Source organism: Episyrphus balteatus, chromosome 3 (assembly GCF_945859705.1).
Source record: "Episyrphus balteatus chromosome 3, idEpiBalt1.1, whole genome shotgun sequence".
Classification (NCBI taxonomy): Eukaryota; Metazoa; Arthropoda; class Insecta; order Diptera; family Syrphidae; genus Episyrphus; species Episyrphus balteatus.
In genome coordinates this window covers 6,609,436-6,631,905 of record NC_079136.1, presented here as the reverse complement: position 1 = coordinate 6,631,905, position 22,470 = coordinate 6,609,436, and the positions used below count along the sequence as shown (strand labels likewise).

Sequence of the window (22,470 nt, the reverse complement as noted above, 5' to 3'; positions counted from 1 at the left end):
CTTGTGCTGTATACAAAGGAAAAAATCGAAAATTTGAGATTCAGGGGGCGTGGTAACCGCCCATTTTCGCCGAATTTTCATCAATTAGTATAGAGCACTTCTGATTATTGTAGAATCTTGAAATTTAGTAGAATGGTGGAGCTGGTGGTTTATATAAAGGCAAACATTTTATACTTGAGAATTTTATCCAGGGGGCGTAGTAACCGCCCATTTTCACTAAATTTTATCAAATTTTTTAGAGCACTTCTGATTATCGTAGAATCTTGAAACTTAATAGAATGGTAAAGCTAGTAAGTTATACCAAATAAAAAATTTAAAATTTGAGAATTTTTGATAGGGCTTGTGGCAACCGCCCATTTCTGCTGAATTTTCATCAAATATTATAGAGCATTTCTAACTGTCGTAGAACCTTAAAATTTGGTAGAATGGTAAACCTGGTAGTTTAAACAAAAGAAAAAATTTAAAATTTGAGAATTTTAGAATTTTAGACAAGGGGCGTGGTAACCGCCCATTTTCTCTGAGTGTTCATCAATTATAGAGATTTTAAGTTCTACAGCAATACCTTGCAAAAAGTAGTGAAATCACAACAAAAATATTACTGTTAAAGAAAGAGCCAAGTTCTCCTATGTTGAAGTTATGCTGACACAAAAAGTACTGAAATGTAAAAGTGTACCAAGTTCTAAAGCTTGGCTTTAAATTTGTATAAATAAAATGTTGATTGTTCTCTTGACAATTTTTGAAAAATTGCCAAGCAAACAATAAACATTTTATTTATACAAATTTAAAGCCAAGCTTTAGAACTTGGTACACTTTTACATTTCAGTACTTTTTGTGTCAGCATAACTTAAACTTAGGAGAACTTAACTCTTTTTTTAACAGTAATGTTTTTGTTGTGATATAGGACTTACAAGCTTATACATATAGACGAAATATTGTCCGGACAAGATTAACTACTACTTTTTTGATCATATACAGCCCTTTTTTAGCTCTAATCATAATCAGTCTTATCGAAGATATATCACAGTTTAATCGTTTACCTATAGTATGAGTGATCACAGTATTTTGGATTGCACGAGTTGTAAGACTATTGAAAAATGTAAGCAAACAAATTTTTACAGTCACAGATTTATTTCGTCACGTAGGTATCCATCTATCCATTTCCTAATTATATCGACAGAGATTCGCTGTTATAATCTACTTAGGTATTTAAAAATTTGTTTGTTTGAGTACTTTTCATAATGAGAAACTACCTTAACTTTGACTGTGACGCAATAACGTAAGACCCAGTAGGACACTTTTATAATTTTACGTACTTATACGATGAGGATAAAATAAGTTAGATATACTGCACTTGATCTTGTGTCATTAACAATAAATAACGTAAATATTTATAAAACAAATTGTTGAACTTTTAAGGAAAAGCCTTTATTTACAAGATTACCTGGAGTGTAAATACCAGATATCCCAACAAATATACTGGCGTAGTTGATAACTACTGCGCGGTATTTCGCTGTATTAAATTCTCCCATATAAGCGTAAGTAGTTGCTGATGCACCAGCAATTCTGAAAATTTGTTTAATATTTTCAATAAATGTATATTTCTCACAAATTGAATATTTTCTTACCCAATTCCAGTTAGAAAACGCAGCGCTACAAATACCCAAAAGTTGGAAACAATTATTGAAATAAATGAAAACGATAGAGCAAATATTGTAGCTTGAATAAGAACCGATCGTCTGCCATTAATATCACAGAGGTATCCCCAACCATAAGATGCCACAAGAATACCTTTTATTTAATTCAAAAAATCAACTTATGATCGATTCAAGAGGTTAAACAATCATCGTACCGGTAAAACATGCTGCACTCAGTATTGCTTTTTCCATGGAATTGGTATTGAAATCACATTGGGATGCTATCGTTATCATACTCATTCCCATCGATTCATTTAAAACCAACATTAGAAGAACTCCAGAGCAGAATAATATTTCCAACTGAACTCTTCCAAATCCTAATCACGTAAAACGATCTTAGTTTAAACTTTAGCTTTCTTTATAACGATTAATTTCACGAACCAATCAAATTGAGGGCATCTTCGAGTGAACACTCTTTGACCATTTGCTTATTTTCGATATCGACATCTAAGGAATTTCGTTTTGTATGATTCGAATGCACATCAAACCCGTTGGGAGGCATTTTTGCAACTGGACCTCAACTGTTATTGCGTATTTCTAATCGCATCATTATATCACGTTGGTTGCATTCATTGATAAGAAATTTTTATTTAGGAGATAAAGGAGATAAATGTTGGCACGATTAAATTGGTTCTGAAAAGTCTTAGTCTTGGCGTAAGAGTGGAGCTAATTAGTTCACTAATGTTTACATAAATTAATGAGGAACATTTTATTTACTTGAAATTTTACTAGAATGTACTTTGACGTTCTGTCATCATTAGATCATAATAATACTATTGTTTTTGTGCAGAGGGATCAGCAAATGCAAATACTAAGGCTTTAACGGATTATAGGTTTTGTTTGAGTAGGTATAAGAAAATGTTACAGCGTTTTTGAAAATGATTTTTTATCATTTCCGGTGGAAGCTTATGTAAATATACAAATCCAAGAGAAGAAAACATGACTCAACAATGATAATGCGAAAAATGTTGAGAACAAAAAAAAATATAAATTTCCATACGATTACGATGATGAAAAGTCAGAAAGTTACTTAGCACTAGAACAAGACTCTATCTCTCTAATACTCTTGAATGTCTTTTTTTGGGTTGCTACTCATATGCTTGTTTTAGTAAAATATGCTTGGTTTAACAAACCCAAAAAAGACATGCATGTCCTGACTGGACCCCTGGTCCTAGAATAATGATTTATACCTTTTTGAAAAGGGTAAAAGAACCTTATCAAAAATTTGTACAATAAAGCTATATCTAAAAAAAATGGTCTCATAACTCAACATATACCTATTTCAAATGATAAAAAACCTTAACCTTAAGGTTGGCCATCTAGCGTCAAAATAAAAATCTGAAAAAATTAGGGGAATTTTTTTTTATTATTTAGAAGCAGTTTTTCCACTTATAGGAACTTGATTCAAAAAAAAAACGAACGCCCTAATGTATATACAGGGTGTCCCACAGTCGCCGCCCCAAATGAAAACCATGGATTTCTGAGGTCATTTTAAGTCGAAAAACTTAAGAGGTAATTTTCTCGTTTTCGTCCCGTTTTCGAGTTACCACGGTTTTTATGATTTTTGCTCTCTTGTCCTTTAACTGGCCTTATCTTTGCCAAACTGCGTTTGATTTGAAAGATTTTTTTACAACCAATCAAGAATTTACTACAGTTTAAGTTTGTCTCAAACTTTTTTTTCTGCGGACAACCGTTTCGCCACAATTTTGCATCAAACACAATTTTCTTCGTTTTTTAAGTTGTTTTTTACACTTTCATATCATTTTAGTCAAAAAAACAAGTTAATGAGTATACATTTTTTGTGCTTTTTATTAAAGCCCAGTTTATTTTCATAAAAAAAAAATAAGTTTTATTTCATAAAAAAGGCTACTGAAAGTAATTAAAAAAAATAAACAAACTGAGTGAATTAAAAAAAAAAAATAATTTTTAAATACAAAATTAATTTAAATGAATTAAAACTTTTTCTGAGCTTTACCTATTTGTTCTTTTCTTAACTACAATAGCTCAGAAAAAGTTTTTAACTCATTTAAATTAGTTTTTTATTTAAAAATTATTTTTTTTTAATTCACTCAGTTTGTTTATTTTTTTTTTAATTACTTTCAGTAGCCTTTTTTATGAAATAAAACTTATTTTTTTTATGAAAATAAACTGGGCTTTAATAAAAAGCACAAAAAATTAATACTCATTAACGTATTTTTTTGACTAAAATGATATGAAAGTGTAAAAAACAACTTAAAAAACAACTTAAAAAACGAAGAAAATTGAGTTTGATGCAAAATTGTGGAGAAACGGTTGTCCGCAGAAAAAAAAGTTTTGAGACAAACTTAAACTGTAATAAATTTTTGATTGGTTGTAAAAAAAATCTTTCAAATCAAACGTAGTTTGGCAAAGATAAGGCCAGTTAAAGGACAAGAGAGCAAAAATCATAAAAACCGTGGTAACTCGAAAACGGGACGAAAACGAGAAAATTAACTCTTAAGTTTTTCGACTTAAAATGACCTCAGGAATTCATGGTTTTCATTTGGGGCGGTGACTGTGGGACACCCTGTATATAGCGAACAAATAACGAATTTCAGAAAATGGAAAAAAATATCAAAATATGACGAATTTTCGATATAACGAATTGACTCGGGAAATTATATCATTCGTTATACTGGACCACCACTTTATTTGAATATGGCCAAGAAAAAATTGAAAATTCATATTTTATTACGAAAATTTTTTGATTTTTTTTTTTTTTTCGAGTTTGAGAACCAGTTTTTCAAAAACACTTGCCTCATAAACTTATTGCAAACCTAATTTTTTTAGATAAAATAAAAACACCCGCATCTGTTATTTATAAAAATCGAGCACTTTCTGAAGATCACATGACATAGAATTATAGAAAAACTATAGGTTGTCAAGCCGGAAAAGGTATGTGTATGGAGAAAATAAACCCTCATCTGTTATTCAGAATGAATTTCTCTTCATAAACATTTAAAAGTTGTTATACACAATAAACGAATCGATAAATGATCAAAATGGCACTCTGGTTAATAATCTAAGAAGCAAATAATCCAGATTGTGTTGAGATTTTTCCATTTTTTCAAATACGAATGTACATATGTATGCATAGCCGTATTTAGGGGGGGGGGGGGGTTTTGGGTGTTTAACCCCCCCCCCCCCCGAAATTTTTTTTCAGAAAATCAAAAGATACCTATATTATAAACATATACAAGTCTAATATATGCAGCACTAAATAATTTGTTTTTGTATTTTAGTGATTTGATTACCTATACGAAAATCTCCCTTAAAATCACTACCAATTTTGCATCGTTGCAGAAGCTGTCGATGAAGTTTGTACAAAGGAAAACAAAAATTGTTTGGTCCATTACAAAGAGTTTTTATCTCTTTGACCATTTCCTTAAGCACTATGTTAACACCTTAAAATGCTCTTTTAAGAACCCTTTAAATACCACAATTAGGGTAGAAGGGGGATGATTTGCCAGGATTTAGGAAAATTGACTTAACGCAAAGTTTTTACGTTTGTTTTAATTTTTTTTTTATCTGATATTATTATGGACTTTATTATCTTCACTTAAATATTTTTTTCATGTTGAGATATTAATTGTTTCTATTTTTAATAATTTATTCAAAAAAACGAAAAGTGATGTGGCAAAACCTCCCCATGTGGGAGGCTTTGCCACGTTGGTGGGGAGGGATTGCCAGTTACCTAAATATCAAAGTTAATACAAATAAAACCAATAATCATAAACAAAACTTCTTTTTAGCTGAAAATACGAAGAACTGATTGATTTTTTAGGATCCTGCCATCCTCTTTTGAGGAAGCTCGCTTCTGGCAAATGTACCCCATGGGTGCATTTGCCAGAGCAAAACCTACCCAAAAACAAATGGCAAATGCACCCCACAAGCTAATCTTTCAAAAATTTAGTTATAACTTTTTTATAAGTTAAACAGTAAAAAAATAACTTCTACACAGCATAGTACACATAATTTTCAAAAGATATTTGTATGAAAAAGTAATTTAACAAGACAAATATCTAAAATTTACGACGGTTATGTATATTCAAATTTTGGTTCTCAACATTAAAAAACTAACACAAGCGTCTAATTTATTTCGTGTCCAGCCAAAAGCTGTCAAACTTTGTGGAAAGTTTTCAATCATAAATGTGCAACAGAAAATGATTTTTCGGTATTTAATATTCCCCCATTGGCAAATGCTCCCCCTTCTACCCTACTTATGCAGGGTTTTTGTTGCCGGGACTAAACTATGCTTTTTCAAAGGGTTTCGGTGGCCGAACTCGAATCCAAAGACGGACTTATTCGATCACATCTCGTTTTTGAAATATTACCCTTAAATCTATTTAAATCTTTCAGACATCTTTTCTACTGTCCGAGATATCTTCAGTTGCTTATTACCCACTTTTGTTCTATGTTAACCTTAAATCCAGTATGTAAGCGAAAATAAATGTATCGATTTATTCAGAGACTGTAGTACCTACCAACGCTAGGAAATAACCTCGAAAACTGGCAAAAAGCGGGATTTTCGATTTTCTAACGGGAATATCTCAAAAACGCGATGTGATAGAATTTTTCTGAGTTCGGATTCGAGCTCAGCACATAAAAAACCTTTAGAAAAGTATATCTTGGTTTCTGTAACAAAAACCTTGTTGGCCATACTCAAAATTAAAAAAAATGCGATTATACTTTTGCAATGGAAGAAAAACTTGTTTTTATTTCTAAAAATTATAAGAGAAAGTAACGGGACATTGTGTTCTTCTCAATATTCTTGTTTTTTGATCCCCTTTAATAAAAAAATAGTAGAGTGTCGCTGCAATACTCGGTTTAATATAAATAGCATTTTTATATGGTGCGATTATACTTTTGCAAAGCACTGTATTTACAACATTTCGTTATTCTTTTGTTTCAAATTATAAAATTAAACAATTTCAGTTTATTGTTAAATTTCAAAGTGAAGTATAACACTGGTCAACAAAATTAAACTTCTTTTTTGTTACAGAAACCAGGGTATACTCTTCTATAGGTTTTTTGTGTGCTGAGCTCGAAACCGAAGTCAGAAAAATTCGATCACATCACGTTTTTGAGATATTCCCGTTAGAAAATCAAAAATGCCGCTTTTTACCAGTTTTCAGGGTTATTTTTTAGCGTTTACTTATTTTTTTTAAATTGAATTTGTAACAGTTTCTAAAAGAATTAAGTTTTGTCTCTCTAAATCCGTTTAAATCTTTTAAATATCTATTTTCTTCCTCGAGAAATCATAACTTGAAATCAAAGTGTTTGGGGCATCTCATATTTATTTGCTTTTAATAGCAAATATCGAAAAGTTCTGTACCAATCGCTTTCAAATTTTGACACAATTCTTTTAGAAACTGTTACAAATTTAATTTAAAAAAAAATAAGTAAACGCTAAAAAATAACTTTGAAAACTGGTAAAAATCGGCATTTTGATTTTCTAACGGGAATATCTCCAAAACGTGATGTGATAGAATTTTTCTGACTTCGGATTCGAGCTCCAGCCTATAGAAAAGTATACCCTGGTTTCTGTAACAAAAACCTTGTTGACCAGTGTAATTAGCTCATGTCAAACAACTTGGATTATTTAAAATTTTGGTTTTTAAGTATTGCTAATTTCATTTAGAACTCAATAGATAGAATGTACCTGTCAATTTTCTGCTATAAAATTTCAGTGCAAGAAAAAGTCCATTTTTCAATGTTTTATATATTAAATTGTACGAAATAATTTTTTTTATAAAGCCTTAGAATAGTTAAAATTTGTTTCTTAAAAAAAATTTTCTTGCTCGCTAACGCTCGCAATTTATATCAACCAACTTATCACTCTTTGTACCTACAAAACTAGAGATGCCGCTGAATATTCGGCCATTTTTAAATTCGTTTACCGTAAGCAGGGCTTTTTTAAACTTTTAACTACGAATTCCTCTCCTAAAAAATACTTAAAAAGGATATTGGCAAATTTTTCGCTTCTACACAGTTCAAATGACTATTTGATTTAGCGGGATTTAGAATCGACTGCAGTTACATATAGTTGATACAAAGTATTGTGATTTCTAAAAAAAAATTTTGTTTGGTCTGAGCTAAAAAAATGGTCATCGTAATAACCTACGTATATGGCAAATAAAAACCCGAAAGTTGAAGCTTAATTATAAACATTGATGTTTAAAGATTAAAAATAACATTTTAAAACGTTCTTTTAAATTACATATATGAAAAAAGTTATGTTTCCATTTCCGTTTACATTCTTTTATAGTTGTTAAAGTAAACATCACAATTCTCGATCTGAGACCAACAATTTAAAATAAACATTCAAACCGAAAAAGAAACAAATGAATAAAATGTTTACTTTAAATGTTTTTGAGAAAAAAGTGTTCATTAGAACGAAAACATGATATAAAAATATTTATTCGAAGCAAAAATCTGCGTTTACATATTTGACTAATGAATTTTTATTTTGAATTTTAAATGACCTGTAGTAGTTATTTTTGTTTTATCTACTACCTAACCTAATATAAATAGTGTTCATCCATTTCCTTAATCGAAATTAAGGTAATGTATGTTGGGTAAACTGTCGCGTAAGGATTTATATTGAACTTAAATGGGCAATCAACTCTCAATAGTTTTCAGAAGCTCACACACCGAAATGGTTTTCGATAGCGGTATGGGTAATGGTACAAAATTTTAAAGGCAATACCTTTTACGGTATACCATCACAAGTGCATGCACATTTTACATTTATCGCTTTAGGACTACCTCCCGTTTGCTGTATCGCTTAAATCGTAATCAAGGTATATACCTTAAGTAATTTACCATAACAAAACCTTGGGTATATTTAAACTTCATATGAAAAACTCAAGATAAAATATCAAATGTCACGCCCGTAACGATTTGTCACAGCCGTCAAAGTTTTAAAATAAATATTTTGAATTGTTTTTTCATCACTTGGTATCTCATTGTTGAAAAGGTACTGAAGATAAACATTTAGATTTGAAAATTTGATTTTCTATTCGAAAACCAAATGTTTTGTAAGGTAAAGCTAATAGTAGGTAAAGTTTTAAAACGACTTTTGTTATATTTGTATATTTACCTGGAGTATAAATAGTTGAGATTCCAACAAATACGCTCGCTAAATTAATCATAACAGGACGATATTTTGGTGTATTAAATTCACCCAGATAAGCATATATTGTTGCTGATGCACCAGCAACGCTAAAATAATAATAAAAAACAATTTATGATAAAATTTGTATTAGAAAAAAATTCAGTCACACTAATTTTAATTACCCTAGGCCAGTAAGAAAACGAAGAACAATAAACACCCACAAGTTTGATACAAACATTGATATAGTAGAACAAATTATTGCAGCTATTGTTGCTCGCAATAAAACTGTTCGTCTTCCATAAGTATCAGATAGATATCCCATGAAATAGGATGCTAAGAGGATTCCAACTACACAAGCTGTACCCATAAATGCCTTTTCCTGGGAATTTGTACTGAAATCACATTGAGATGCAATACTGATGATACTCATTCCCATGGTTTCATTGACTACCATCATTAAAAGGACACCGAATACAAATAGAATTTCTATCTGAACCTTCCCGAATCCTTTATAAAGATTTGTTAAGATCAAAAGAAAAAAAAATTGTTTGAAATCACAAACCGATCATATCGAGTGAATCATCAAGGAAATACTCCTTTTCCCTCTCACCACCACCTTCCACATCTTCGAAAAGTTTTTCTGAAGATTTGCGTTGATCACTTTGTTTTAATTCTTCTGGAGGCATTCTAACAACTAAACAAATATCACACAGAATGCAATGTTTGCGGTTTAAAATATCTAACGCTGTTATCGTTTAACTTAAGATAACGACTTATAGAGAGTTAATGTTTTTTATGGTAACGACTTGTCAATAAATAATTTATTTATAATATTACTTTATTACTTATTATGCAGTGTAATTTTTATAAACTAACGGCTTCAACACTACGGATGCTAAGTTCCGACTGTTTTACTCAAAAAACACATTCGACCGCCAACCGTTTGTTTTAAAGATACAAATAGCTTGAATCAAAGATATGCATTACAAAATGTAAACAAATCTTTTTAAATACTGATTGATTTCAATATAATGAACTTCAACTTAGATCAGACGTGTCGTCGACTTGCCAATACTGATCAAGCACACAGATCGATTATCGCAAATAGCTGAATATAGATCCAGAATGAACTTAAAAGCTTCATCAACAATTAAAAGTTATTAATTATAAACAATAAATGAATCGATAAATGGTCAATGGCACGCTGAATTTTCATAAACAATTTTAGAAGTTTAGTAATTTATCATGATTTTTGGCGGTCTGTTTACGTTATGCTAATGAGAATGTGATATGATATTTATTTAAAGTGTCTTTATAGTTTACAGATGTCTTATTTATTAAGTTTTGTGGTTTAATGACAAATAGATTAGTAATGCAATATGGTCTTAAAAACTTAATAGAGCAGGTAAGATACGGTTCCATATTAAAGGGGAAGTCCCATTTCATTCTTATTAGTAGAAAAGCTTTTCCTATTTAAAAGCTTAAATTTTAGATATTTGGATTGATAACTTGAAGTTTTAATGGAAAAAGTAATAGCAGGCATTTGTGGTATCTCATTTTGCTTGCAAATATAGGTAACGGTCAAAATCATGAAGTAGAAAATTTTGCTTTCAGATAATTTCTGTCAATAAACTACATTAAATTATATAGCACATACATATATCACATAAAATACACATTTTTTTTTTTTTTCTTTTTTTTTTCATAATGTAATGTTCTTGAAAAATCATTCCGTATAGCCCATTAATTTTGAAATTTTATAAGCAGTTTTGTAAACAAAATTTAACGTTGATGTATGTAATTCGACGTCAAAAATACCTTACCTGTTTTGGTTGCAGACTATTATAAGCAGACTTTATAGTATTTTAAAATTCAATTTGATAATAACTTGCTTTAAGTTGTCTGTCAGGTTCAAAAATATATATACTTTATTATAAGACAATGAACCTTCCATTTGGATCTCAGCATCCTTAAAAAATTATTTGCGCTTAGGATGCAAATTCCTTAAATTACGAATTTTCTGCAAAATTTTCTACAAAATGTACTAAAATTAAAAAACCAAAAAGAACAAATTCACTGTTTCAAAACAAAGAAAATAAAATGCACGACTGGGTCGTATTTTAGCTCTAAGAGTTCAAATTGCTACAATTTTTAAAACTTCTTATATACCAATTTGGTAAATGTAGGTATAAATATGAAAAAAAAAACTTAAAAAACCATAAATCTATTTTTTGCTTAGTAAAAAAAAACATCTTAAATGAATTTGAGGTCCAAAAAAAGTATTCAGTTTGATTCCTATTATTAAAATGCGGTTTTAGAAAAACAAAACCCAAAAAAGATAGACATTTTCTAAAAAATAATACTTAAATATTTTGATCGAAAGCTTAGGAGCCTTTTTTGAGAAAATTAAATTTTTCCAAATTGGGATGAAGCTACTGTTTTTTTGGCCCAAACAAATTAATTCCAAAAACCCCTCTGTATAGGATCCAAAAACTACTTACTACTTAGAAAGTTTAAAGTGGATCAGCCCATCCGTTTAGGCTGAAGCTCCTTTTACAGACATCAAGACAGACAGACTGGCTTTCAAGACCCATATTTTTCGCATTCTCTATCGCCGTAACTTCATGTGTGATTTATTATCTCAACTTCTTTTGGTACGAAAGCATTACGTGATAGTAGGTCTCTTTATCGCAAGCAAAAATGAAATGAATCTTCAAAAACAATAAGGCTAATGGATTTCTTCTACTTTATATTATGAATTCTTCGAAATAAAGTAGGTATATCTCGTTAAAATCGTTTAAAAAGAACTAATTTTTATGAATAAGCAAATAATCCAAGCTTAAAAACAGAATTTTAATAAAAATTCAACAACTTCAAAAATAGCTTGAAAATTTTCACTTTTGTGATTTTTCAATTTTTAGGCGAATACTCGAGCTTTATATTCGAACTGGGAATTGTTACTTTTTAAAATAGTTTCCGTTATTTCGCGAAAACACTCTAGTTAGTTTCCTCCCTTATGTTTCCAACTTCATAAATATAAAAATTCTGTTCCCATGGTGAAAAACTTTTCTACCATGACATTTCTCATTTTCAATGGGTGCGTTCACGTACCGATCCAAGGGTATCCGGATACCTTTGTGTTGTTGTAATCCCATATAAAATCTCAGCTGATCGATCAGCTGTGTTGACAAGCAAAAAAATCCAAAGGTATCCTAAAAATTTCTGGATTCTCGTGTATCTTATGGGAGATTTGATGAATAGCTGTTTCGTGTTCACAAACGTATCGGATACTTATGTCGAATTCCTTTCAATCCAAAAATCGAATTTTCGGCGATCTCGAAGCGAATTTTTTCTGAAAATCATGTTCCATAGAAAAAAAATTCGCCTCAAACGAAGCAGAATTCGAATTTTTTTTAATCCTTCTTTTTTGAGAGATTTACACGGATTTGCACACACACTTGGAACATTTGACATTTCTCAAACGTCAAGCTGAAAGATTCCTTCGTGTTTTTTGAGAATACCAACTTCAAATATAATGGAATATCGTGTTTTTATTCCGGAAAAATATGAAATAAATAAAAAAAACAATATGCGATCAAAATATAATTTTTCTTGGTGTAGTTCTTGTGAAAAAGTCAAATTACTGTGACTTTTCTTCTCGTGATTGTCTTCAGGAAATTTTTTTCTCTGTAAAACCACAGAATACGGCCAAATAATTAACCTTTTACTTCATCTTCACTCAGATCTTGATAGTATCTGCAATTTCCTGTTGATTTGGATTAAATTAAATTTATATTACCGAAGCAAATAAACAAAATTATTGATCAAAGGAATCTTTGGTTTTATTTTACAGAAATTGTTTTGATTTCAGCTTGAAGTTCGTGTAAAAATTGTTGTCAAATGACACACACACAATCGCAAAAAGAATTCGGTTTGTTTTCATGTTCCTTTTTAACATCAAAAATTCGATTTTGTTGAGGCGATTCTAAAAATTGCAAGGAATTCGACATTAGGTATCTTGGATAGGGTATCTGTGCGTACGTGAACGCACCCAATGACATTTCTTCTGTCAAAATCTAAACTCACCACTCTTCCCATCTGTTTTGCTTCTACCGTGTTGTGCAACCATCGAGTGTGATTTTTGCTCCTTGCCTGGCCAAAAATCAATAAAATTCCTTCAAATTGTTCAATTGTTATGGCATGTACTCGTAGATTATTACCATCTCTTGTCATAAATTCTCTAACAAAACGTTCATTTATGATGTCTTCCAAACTACGAGCTGAAGAAGTCCTCGATGACATTAAAACCAAAAATCCCTACTTTGAAAAATATGCTGCCAAAATAGCAGCTCTACAAAAAACATCACCCGATGAGTTTGTGGAACGAATGGAAAAAGTTGTTACCATCAAAGAAGCTAAGAAAAAGAAGGAAAATCGGTATAAAATCAGAGTGAATTGTCAAAGAGTCAATCTTATTGTTTTTTCTATGTTTTCAGTGATTACTCTGAACTTTTGAACCCAAAGAAACCTGTCAAAGAGGTGACAGGTGAAATCCCCCATAAAAAGCTCTCAGACATCATGAAACTGGAACTTGTCGAAGACAAATCTGCCGACGAATTAAAACAAATTTGGTACGAATATCACAAAACCAAAGATGTGATTGCTGCCACTTTGACCATCGAGCAATTTGATACTCTGATGACCCGTGCAAAGCAACATCCAATTTTCATCCTTCCCCTGCCTCGCAGTGAAGGATTTGAGATCTTTTTGTTGCAATTTTCAGCAAATACTGTTCATTTTACACCTCTTTTAGCTTATCAGGTAGATTCTTCACTTATTTCTTGGTGGGAATCATTGAATTCTCTCTTCTCCTTCATAGATTCACAATGAGAACGCACCTGAATGCCTCAACATTGTCCATTACACCGAGGTCAAGGACAAAGGAGTGATTCTGATGAGAGGTGAATACGACAGCAAGGTACTTACCGGCCAGGAAGCACAGTGCTTAGCTAATGAACTTCAAATGTTCTATTGCATGAATGATCCGGCCAAGTTGAAGGTCTTGGAGACTTTCACCAAACAGCCAGATAGCTTCAAGCACATGGATTTGATCAAACAAGTTGAAGAAATTCAATTGAAATAGATTTTAAAAAAATGCATAAAGTTCAACTCATCTGTTTTTTAATTGCTAACCACTTAACTAGATTTTTCGGGTGACCTAGCCTCCCAGCATTAGAATATTATATGTAGAAGTGACAGTGACAACTTCTATAAAATCCCCAAAAGGAATGAAGATTGTCCAAAGTAACTCGAAACTAAAAACAGGCTAATTTTCTTACGATAGGAATTTGAAAACAAAAATTAAGTATTCATCCCGATTCTGCTATGCGATTCACGTGAATCGAAAGATTTCCTTGCTTTATCACAATCACATCAAACTGGCTTTAGCCCCTATATTTCGAAAGCAAAGCGTTTTTTGCATCTGTTTAAGGAGTTCTAAAGAACAAAATTAGTAAGTTTAATTTTAACCCCCATTTAAACGCTTTTTATTTTAGATTTTCACGTGAACAAATTAGGGCCGATTATTATTATTATTCCGAATCCTAGGCACGTTATATGCATAAAGTTAGCTCGTTTTTAATAGTTACTTTTGCTAGGCTGGATTCGTACCCCAAAAGAAATTGTTTTTTTTTTGTTTGCATTAGTTGCATAAAAAATCGCAGCATTGTGGATTGTTTAACAACAAAAAAAAAAATTAAAATAAAGAAAAACTTTGAAAAAACTCAACGTCCTCGCGTCGTTTTCTCGTAATATCCCAAATTAGTCTGCCCAAACAATAACTTAAATTTTTTTAACTTTTCCAGCCATATGACCAATATGGAAAACCTTTTTTTGAAAACGGCTCGCACTATTGAGTATCAATTTAAAGTGTTAGTGCATTAGCATTAACAAAAATAGGGTGTTTTCATAAACGTCTGCCTAACTTAGGCCTGCGTTAGTCGTGTTCATAAAGTCAGATCTGCGATCAGACTAACTTAGTCCAACTGCAGTTCTGCTGTTCATAAACGTCAGTATGTCGTCAACATCGGGCAGATTGCGCAGCCAAAATTTTATTGCTGCAGAACTCAAGAAGAAATTTATTTGACTCTTGATTCGTTTATTTTTTTGTTAATAAATGTAAATATTGTTAAAAAAAAATGAAAAGCGAACATTTTAATTAGGGTGGTGCAAAAAATGTTTCTTTTTTTCATTTTTCGAAAAATTTAAATTTTAATGACACTGAAAATTTCGAAATCGTGTTTTTTGAGATAATGAGTTTATATTAATTTTTTTCGTATTAGGGTGGCTCTAAAAAATGTTATCTTCTACAGTTGCTTGAAGAATTCCAAAAAAATCAACTTGGATATTGTTTTGACCAAATTATAGAAGAAAAAAAAAATTTCCATTAGGGTGGTTCAATTTTTTTTTTTTAATTAATTACAAAATTAATTTTTTCACTGCCGAGAAAGTTTGTAAAACATGGTTTATGAAATATAATGTAAAATTGGGGTAGCTCAGAAAATTAGGGGGCTCAGAAAAATGGTATATTTAACATTTACGAAAGTATTTTTTTTAGCCACCCTAATGTAACACGATTTACAAATTTTTCGTGTTATTAAAAACAATATTTTCGGGAACTGAAAAAGAAATATTTTTTTGCTTGAACAAAACTCATTCTGTGGTAATTAATTTATATTTTTTTTTTCTGACGTTTATGAACACTCAGTGACTGCTGAAAATTGTACCAACGTAGGCCTGCAAACATTCTGCAGAATTGGTGTATTCATTAATGCAGCAAAGCAGAAAGACGATTGGACTGACGCAGATTTCCGCCGTTTATGAAAACACCCATACTCGTGTGTCTCATATCATATCAAGTTTTATAAGGCTTGTCCCACAAAAACAGCTACAAAAAAGTCTAGTTTTTTTTATCTAAACCAAATATTTTAAATTGATATTTTTAAATAAAAGCAAAAACAAAATATGCCATTTCACTATGTTCAAGAAAGCCTGATTAAGAAAAAATGTTTTTTAAAAGCTGTTTTTTATAACGGTACTTTATCATAAAACCATTTTCTGTCTCTTTCTTGTAAACAACTCAACCAATATTCAAAGAAATTTTTATGTACATTATATGGAAAAACTTTCCAAAATTTTCTTGGAGTAGCCGATATATTATATTTTCAAAAAAAATATTTGTGGATTAAAAAAAAATTGAATATGGTTCAGTAAATTTTTTGGTATTTTTGTTTTTATGCGTCTAATAGAAATTTTCATATAAATGGCATTCCAATTCTTTGTTTTTTGAAAATTGGTGAACATTTTTGAAATAGGAAAGTTCATAACCCAAATAATTTAAAAAATAAAAATTTGGATTTTATAAATTAAATTTAATTTCGGAGCTATGGAACCATAGTATGATATCGATATGATATAAGCACGTTTTTCATTGTGAATCTTAAAAAAAACCGATCCAAAAAATTAAAGTTTTTTTTATAAATCTCAGCATTAAAAAATAGTTTCAATCATACCATTACTCCAATATAAAATTAAAGCTATAAAATCTAATTTTTCATTTTTTTCATAACATCCAAAACCAATATCACAAGAAAAAAAAAAAGAAATTTGAGTTAATACAAATAAAGAAGGTCCTTGGTCTGAGTCACAGTCATCTCATTTGCAACTGAAAGAAATGGGCCGCTAGCTAGAACATTTTCTCTTTCAAGCTCTTCTTAATTCTAAGACAAATCCTGCTCATTCCTACTCATAAAAAAGATTATATAACATTTTTAGAGTGGTCGTTTTGGGTCTCATTCAATTCAGCATTATATAAAATACTTTAAAATAATGGGCAGATTTCATGAAACTAAATTTTCTAGCTTGATCAACCGTCTTCATCTCCCCTACTCTTGTATATATGGTTCAAAAAAAGCCATTAAAAAGGAGAAAGTATACGCCACTTTGTACCTTACCTACAAAGCATCACGTTTGCAACAGAAATATTTTTGATGCAAGGAATCACTGCGTTAGTGAATTCAACCATTTCATCAGCCTCGTTAGTTCAACTTATTTTTAAAATACATTTTACATAAACAAATACAAACTTAGCACAAAACCAACGCAAATAAATAAAATGTTATTAGCATGGATTATGGATTTGGTTACCTACACTCCTATTACGATTGTCAACTACCAACTGATAGTTGATGAAGAAATAAATTTAAATCTATTATTATTTATTTTGCAAACAAAATTTAAAAAAAAGAATGATGCCAACCATAATTATTTTAAGTGTAATTAAAAAATTTCATTAAAAAATTACCAGTTTTCCCCCAAACTAGATTTTAAAACACCAAATTTCACTATTTATCAACTACCAATTGAAAGTTGACAGTCGTAATAGGGGTGCTAATCAAAAAGTCCTTTTCAAAGATATTTATGGCTATTGAAAACACAATCTTATAAAGCGACTGTAGAGCCAGATTTCATTCATAGCGGATTATTTTCCAGATCACTTCTATATAAATAGTTATTCAATATTCCTAGTCTTCAATTTTATAAACTTTATTTCTTCTTTTACAAATCTATAAAACAACTCCCTCATCCTTGACACTAATCCTCTTTTATAATCAATTTCTTCTTCTCTCCAACAAAAGGTTTCGTACCCGGCTTCGAATGTGCCCGAATATTTGCCTCCTTCTCTTTCTCCTTTTGCTTGATTGCATTCATCTTCTTCTGTGCATTGAGGACATGTTTGGGTACTTGTCTATGGCGGGCAATTCGTTTGATTTGTGGATGGGCAGCATACTTCTCCTTCAAAGTATTCTGGTAATTAAAGTTCGATCGTTCACGTGGTCTGACAACACCAAGCTTTTCCGATGCTCTGGCCTTCCACATTCGTATATTCATCTCGTCTGATCCAGAGAAAACGTATTTGTTGTCCAAACTCCAGGCAACGCAGGCAATACGTTGCATTCGTTTGGTGTGATAGATTTCTCGGGAGTGACTCTTGTGGACATCGTACATTCGGATTGTCTTGTCGTAGCTTCCAGTGACAAATTCCTTGCCTGTTGGCGAGTAGTCAACATCGGTGACTGCAGAAACATGGTCATAATGGATTTTGATGGGATTAGTCAATTGGCGAGTGTCGAATGTGTATAAGCTGAAAGGAATTTGATTAGGCTTTTTAGGAAGATTCTAAAAGGGAGATGAACTTACTTGCAATCTTCATTGGCAACAGTGAAATTGAAGGCCTGCATTGGATTCCAAGAGAGTTTGTTACTCCTCATGGAGAGAACAAGCTTCCTTATGGGTTGAGCTTCCCTCTTATCATACAAAATGATACTCCTATCGCTTCCACAAGCCGACAGCAGAGTTGTCTCAACCGGATTAAAGGCAATAGCGTGTAAATTGTCATTGCCCCATTTTAAAGTCTTTAGGGGATCATTTCTATTCACATCCCAAATTGTACATGCTTCACCACAAGTTGCAAAGACACTTTCTTTGATGTTGTGAGAGATGCCAGTGATTATGGTTCGGGACATGAAAGTATTCGATGGTTCTTCGATTTCTGTATCTTCCACATTGCCGAGATGCCACATTTTAACAGTTTTGTCATCTCCGGCAGTGAAAAGATTTGAACCATCGACAGAGAAAGCTATTCCCCTAACGAAACCACTATGAGCAACAAAGCTTCGTATACTTGCTCTGTTGGCTAAATCCCAGATACGGACTTCGCCGTCGTAGGCGCCACTAATCAAAGTTGAAAGGCGATTTGGGTGCTTTCCAAAACAGGAAACACCATCACGATGGCCACTTAGATTGCCAACAAAAGGTTTGGCAAATACTTTGTCTAATTTGGTGGCATTTAGAGCGCGGACATATTCTCGAACAGATTCGAGTGGATGTTGGGAGGGATCATAATTGCGTGGAACTAATTTTTTGTTGTTGTGAGAAAAGAAGAATTTAGATTTGCTTTTTCTTTGTAAATTAGAACTTACCTTTGTGTAAATCAGTTTTTGTTTCACGCAAATATTCATCTGGATTTCGGCAAATTACTTTGACTTTCATATTTTCTTGAGTTTTTGATTAAATTTTTGTATTTTTTCTAAAATTTACAAACAAAATATTTATACGACGCACATGCAAAATTTGACAATTTTAAGCCATAGATGAAACATACCAAAGAAAAGTAAACAGAAGTGTCAAGACTTCCAGTGGAAGTTTTTTAATTTCCAAGACAAAAGGTGGATTTCACAAAGTAAATTTGTTGAAGAACACAAAACATAATTAATTTCTGATTTCATAGAAAAATACTAAAAACCATTTTTTTTTTTAATTAAGGGGCAGTTGTACAAATATTTAAACCGTGGTTCAGCAACTTTTATCATCTGAAATCGGAAGTAAACCTGAGTTGATTCACTGCTAGTCCACCGAAATCGGTTAGTTAAGTTCCTGATCTGAAGCTGAACCACATTTGTATAATTGGTCCTAAAAGTCTTATACAAAATTTTGCAGTTTCCTTACCAAAATAAATAATCAACTAGATATATGTTTTTTTGTATTGCAAAACAAAATACAAATATAATAACCAAATTAAATGAAATGGATTTTTCAAATAAAATGAATGACCTTCTTTACAATTGGTAAATTGGAAGAACTCTCAGAGCACAACCGCCAATAGTCCTATTCCATTGGAATCTACTTCTAGTAGATGTTTTGGTTAATCTAGTACTATCATCTACTCATGCTCTTCTTTCCGAGTAGATAAGATTTGTATTGAATTCGTTGAAAGTGCGTTTCATTGAAAATCGGTAGTAAACTAATAGTAGTACTTTGCCACCTCCCAAAGGAATAGGGCTAATGAAGGAAACAAGCATTTATTAGATGCGTTTTATTATGGATTAAAATAGAAACAAATTTTTCTATATTCATCTCTTTTTCGCTCGTAGTTTTTATTTACCAACTCATACTCTACCTCTGTTGACCTGAATAGGAACTAATTTTTGGTTCAATAAAACATATCCCGATAGAAAGCAGGATTACATGTTGTTTTTGTTTTACGTGTCAATTTTAGTTCCAGATCCACGTGAAAAGCAAAACACGGCTATTGTTTTAAGTTTTTCTTGAGAATTTTTGAGAAAAAAAAATTTAAATCAAACAAATCTTTCCGAAAAATATTTTGACAGATGGTATTTATTTCCGAATTCCAATCACTCAAACACAAACTCAATCACAAACACCACTCACTTTGAGTCAATTCATCACTTTCAAACAATTCGAGGGTCCAAAAAAAATGAATGAAGAAAAACATACACCCAGCCGGAGCACCGTTTATGCCTCGAATTTACCATTTTCCCTCACAAACAACGATATTCATAAAATATTTGAAAAATATGGAAGAATTATTAAGTAAGTATCAATACAAAATCATTTTAAACCTTATCAAAGCTATAGAATCCTTCTTTGTCTTGTGTTAAACACTTTGACTTTCTGAGAGACAGTGAATCAAAATCTAGAATATAAACAAACTTTGCGTATCGACAAGGTGTCTCACGATAAGTCAACTTATAAGTCAATATGAGCTCCACCTAGAAGCAAACGCCAAATTTTTGTATGGACTGAAGGCCGTTTAAAGCTAAATTAAGATCTAGGCTCTTCAGAAGGTCATGAAAATCTACTTTAAAGATTCCTTTAAGAGCAAAAGGTCTATACCTCATGAATTTGTTTCTTCTATTATTTTTGATAGTATAAAAACAAACACTTAATTTTTAAGACCTTAAAACACCCAACTTATAGAGAAGTGGACTTAATCCATTATTATTCTGAACGCTTCATATTCTATTAACATAATCTATGTCTTTTGTTTGTAAAGAGTCACTACAATGTGCGACAAAAACACAAGAAAATCCAAAGGAGTGTCTTTTATTCACTTTTTAAAAATCCAAGACGCACAAACTTGTGTGGATGAACTCAATGAAACAGAGGTGAGATAGAACACATTTGTATTAGTGTTTATTTCATCACCTCAATTTGTTTTCTATCAGCTCTTTGGAAGGACAATCAAAGCGAGCATAGCCAAAGACAATGGACGTGGTACAGAGTTTGTAAAAAGGTTGAAAATGAATTTGCAAAGCCCTCGATATTTACTAATTTCTGACTTAAATTTTAGACGAGAATACACAGACAAAACGAGATGCTATCAATGCGGCGAATTCGGTCACTTGAGTTATAAATGCACACAGAACGTTCTGGGAGAACGAGTTCCTCAGAAGCCTTCTAATCGGAAGGAACGTACTTACCGCCTCCGTCGACACAGTGAAACCCAAGTTTACCACCAGATTGAAGAGGTAACAAAAAACCTTTCAAGTCTTTTAAATTTTCTAAAAACTGAATCTCTTCCAGGATGAACCTACGACAACTGTGCAATTCTGTGAACAATCTTCAATCATTGTCAAAAGAAAGCGATTCAAAAAAGATTCTTATTTCAGTGACGAGGAAGAAGTTGAAGAGAATGAATGAAATATACAAAAGTTTTTTGCTTTCGAAACTACAATCTTTTCTTTTATTTATTTTTAAATGCTTAAAAAAAAAAAAAGTTGAAAAAACAAGGAAATGTCAGAACGTGAACAACTTTTCGCCCGGAACTCACAATAGGGGAAAATTGAATTTCAATTTTTCCGGGTGAAATCTTGTTCACGTGAAACTCACAATAGGGCTGATTAAAATCATACAAGATTTTTTGAGAGCTTAGATTTTTGTATGGAAATTCAAAACAATAAAAGATCTTGTCGAATAGGCCCACTGTTCCTACAAAGAGATTAAAAAAAGATTCATATTTTAGCGACGAGAAAGATATCGAGGAAAATGAATGAAATGAAAAATACAAAAGTTTTTTGCCTTCGCGAAACTGTAATCTTTTATTTTATTTATTTTTAATTGCTTAATCTGAATTGTTCGTGCTGGGAGTGACAACAAAGAATCATTAATCAGAATCACCTACTTATATTGAAAATTTGCTACTCTCATGAAATCTTTTATTATAAGTCACAAAAATCTAAAGTCGAATTACGATATACGTACGTTAACGTATTTACGCTTTATGTCTCTATCATTATTTTTGTGATAAAATAGAGAGAGCAATAGTCAAAACGTTTACGAACGTATGCTGTAGTTCGACCCCTGTCCTTTATGATTCATAAAACATTTAAGAACAGATTTTATAGAAAACCCCTTAATCCCGAAAAACCAAAATCCCGAAAACCCAAAATGCAGAAAGGCCAAAATCCCGAAAATAAAACAGAAAAAGTAAAAAACTCTTGAAAATTGTGTTTAACTGAAACAAAATAAAAACCAATTAAATAACAATTTAAACATACAATTATTTTAAGTTAGGGCTTAATTATAGCTATCAGTAAAAATTCTGTTTTGCTATTTTGAATACTTTTAGATTCTAATTTATGATGAAATAAATTAAAAACACATTTTCAATAACTTTTTGAAAAAGAAGCAATGCATTTGGTGTTATATTTTAGTCACAAATTCATTTTATAAATTTTACTGATGAAATTTCATTTTACTGAACAGTAAAATTTTTAAAAT

At 31.3% G+C, this 22,470-nt stretch overlaps 4 protein-coding genes across 6 annotated transcripts in view; 2 read left to right on the top strand and 2 right to left on the bottom strand.

Moving 5' to 3' along the window:
• Positions 1-9,280, bottom strand: part of LOC129913297 (synaptic vesicle glycoprotein 2B) — a 28,539-nt gene extending 19,259 nt beyond the window's left edge. The window contains exons 1-4 of one of the 3 annotated variants that reach the window (XM_055991894.1): positions 2,076-2,320; positions 1,850-2,011; positions 1,626-1,650; positions 1,442-1,563 (exon numbers count right to left, since the gene is read on the bottom strand). In XM_055991894.1, the coding sequence (XP_055847869.1) occupies positions 1,442-1,563; positions 1,626-1,650; positions 1,850-2,011; positions 2,076-2,196 (430 nt within the window). In that variant the 5' untranslated portion in view covers positions 2,197-2,320. Of the gene's footprint in view, positions 1-1,441; positions 1,564-1,625; positions 1,789-1,849; positions 2,012-2,075; positions 2,321-8,814; positions 8,937-9,011 lie in introns of those variants that run through there. The other 2 variants (XM_055991892.1, XM_055991896.1) reach the window with 2 other exon arrangements.
• Positions 9,281-12,909: 3,629 nt separating this feature from the next.
• On the top strand, positions 12,910-13,998 carry LOC129916318 (ATP synthase mitochondrial F1 complex assembly factor 1). Its single transcript, XM_055996181.1, has 3 exons — positions 12,910-13,266; positions 13,326-13,650; positions 13,709-13,998. The coding sequence occupies exons 1-3, from the start codon at positions 13,025-13,027 to the stop codon at positions 13,970-13,972; spliced, it is 831 nt and encodes a 276-aa protein (XP_055852156.1). The 5' UTR covers positions 12,910-13,024; the 3' UTR covers positions 13,973-13,998.
• Positions 13,999-17,417: 3,419 nt separating this feature from the next.
• On the bottom strand, positions 17,418-19,049 carry LOC129915784 (DDB1- and CUL4-associated factor 13). Its single transcript, XM_055995460.1, has 3 exons — positions 18,870-19,049; positions 18,088-18,802; positions 17,418-18,031 (listed from the first exon to the last, which is right to left on the bottom strand). Exons 1-3 carry the CDS (start codon positions 18,937-18,939, stop codon positions 17,482-17,484), a joined length of 1,335 nt encoding a protein of 444 aa, XP_055851435.1. The 5' UTR covers positions 18,940-19,049; the 3' UTR covers positions 17,418-17,481.
• Positions 19,050-20,078: 1,029 nt separating this feature from the next.
• LOC129915785 (zinc finger CCHC-type and RNA-binding motif-containing protein 1-like) lies at positions 20,079-21,778 on the top strand. The gene is made up of 5 exons (XM_055995461.1): positions 20,079-20,280; positions 20,744-20,855; positions 20,916-20,983; positions 21,041-21,218; positions 21,274-21,778. The coding sequence occupies exons 1-5, from the start codon at positions 20,165-20,167 to the stop codon at positions 21,388-21,390; spliced, it is 591 nt and encodes a 196-aa protein (XP_055851436.1). The 5' UTR covers positions 20,079-20,164; the 3' UTR covers positions 21,391-21,778.
• Positions 21,779-22,470: the final 692 nt, after the last annotated feature.

Bases quoted from the DNA above. Each gene is read 5' to 3' on its own strand.
- LOC129916318 (XM_055996181.1), top strand. From the start codon at position 13,025: ATGGCATGTACTCGTAGATTATTACCATCTCTTGTCATAAATTCTCTA. The intron at 13,267-13,325 runs GTATAAAATCAG...CTATGTTTTCAG, and splicing joins AAGAAAAAGAAGGAAAATCG to TGATTACTCTGAACTTTTGA. The intron at 13,651-13,708 runs GTAGATTCTTCA...TCTCCTTCATAG, and splicing joins CACCTCTTTTAGCTTATCAG to ATTCACAATGAGAACGCACC.
- LOC129915784 (XM_055995460.1), bottom strand. From the start codon at position 18,939: ATGAAAGTCAAAGTAATTTGCCGAAATCCAGATGAATATTTGCGTGAA. The intron at 18,803-18,869 runs GTAAGTTCTAAT...ACAAAAAATTAG, and splicing joins AAAAACTGATTTACACAAAG to TTCCACGCAATTATGATCCC. The intron at 18,032-18,087 runs GTAAGTTCATCT...AATTCCTTTCAG, and splicing joins GTTGCCAATGAAGATTGCAA to CTTATACACATTCGACACTC.
- LOC129915785 (XM_055995461.1), top strand. From the start codon at position 20,165: ATGAATGAAGAAAAACATACACCCAGCCGGAGCACCGTTTATGCCTCG. The intron at 20,856-20,915 runs GTGAGATAGAAC...GTTTTCTATCAG, and splicing joins ATGAACTCAATGAAACAGAG to CTCTTTGGAAGGACAATCAA. The intron at 20,984-21,040 runs GTTGAAAATGAA...CTTAAATTTTAG, and splicing joins GGTACAGAGTTTGTAAAAAG to ACGAGAATACACAGACAAAA.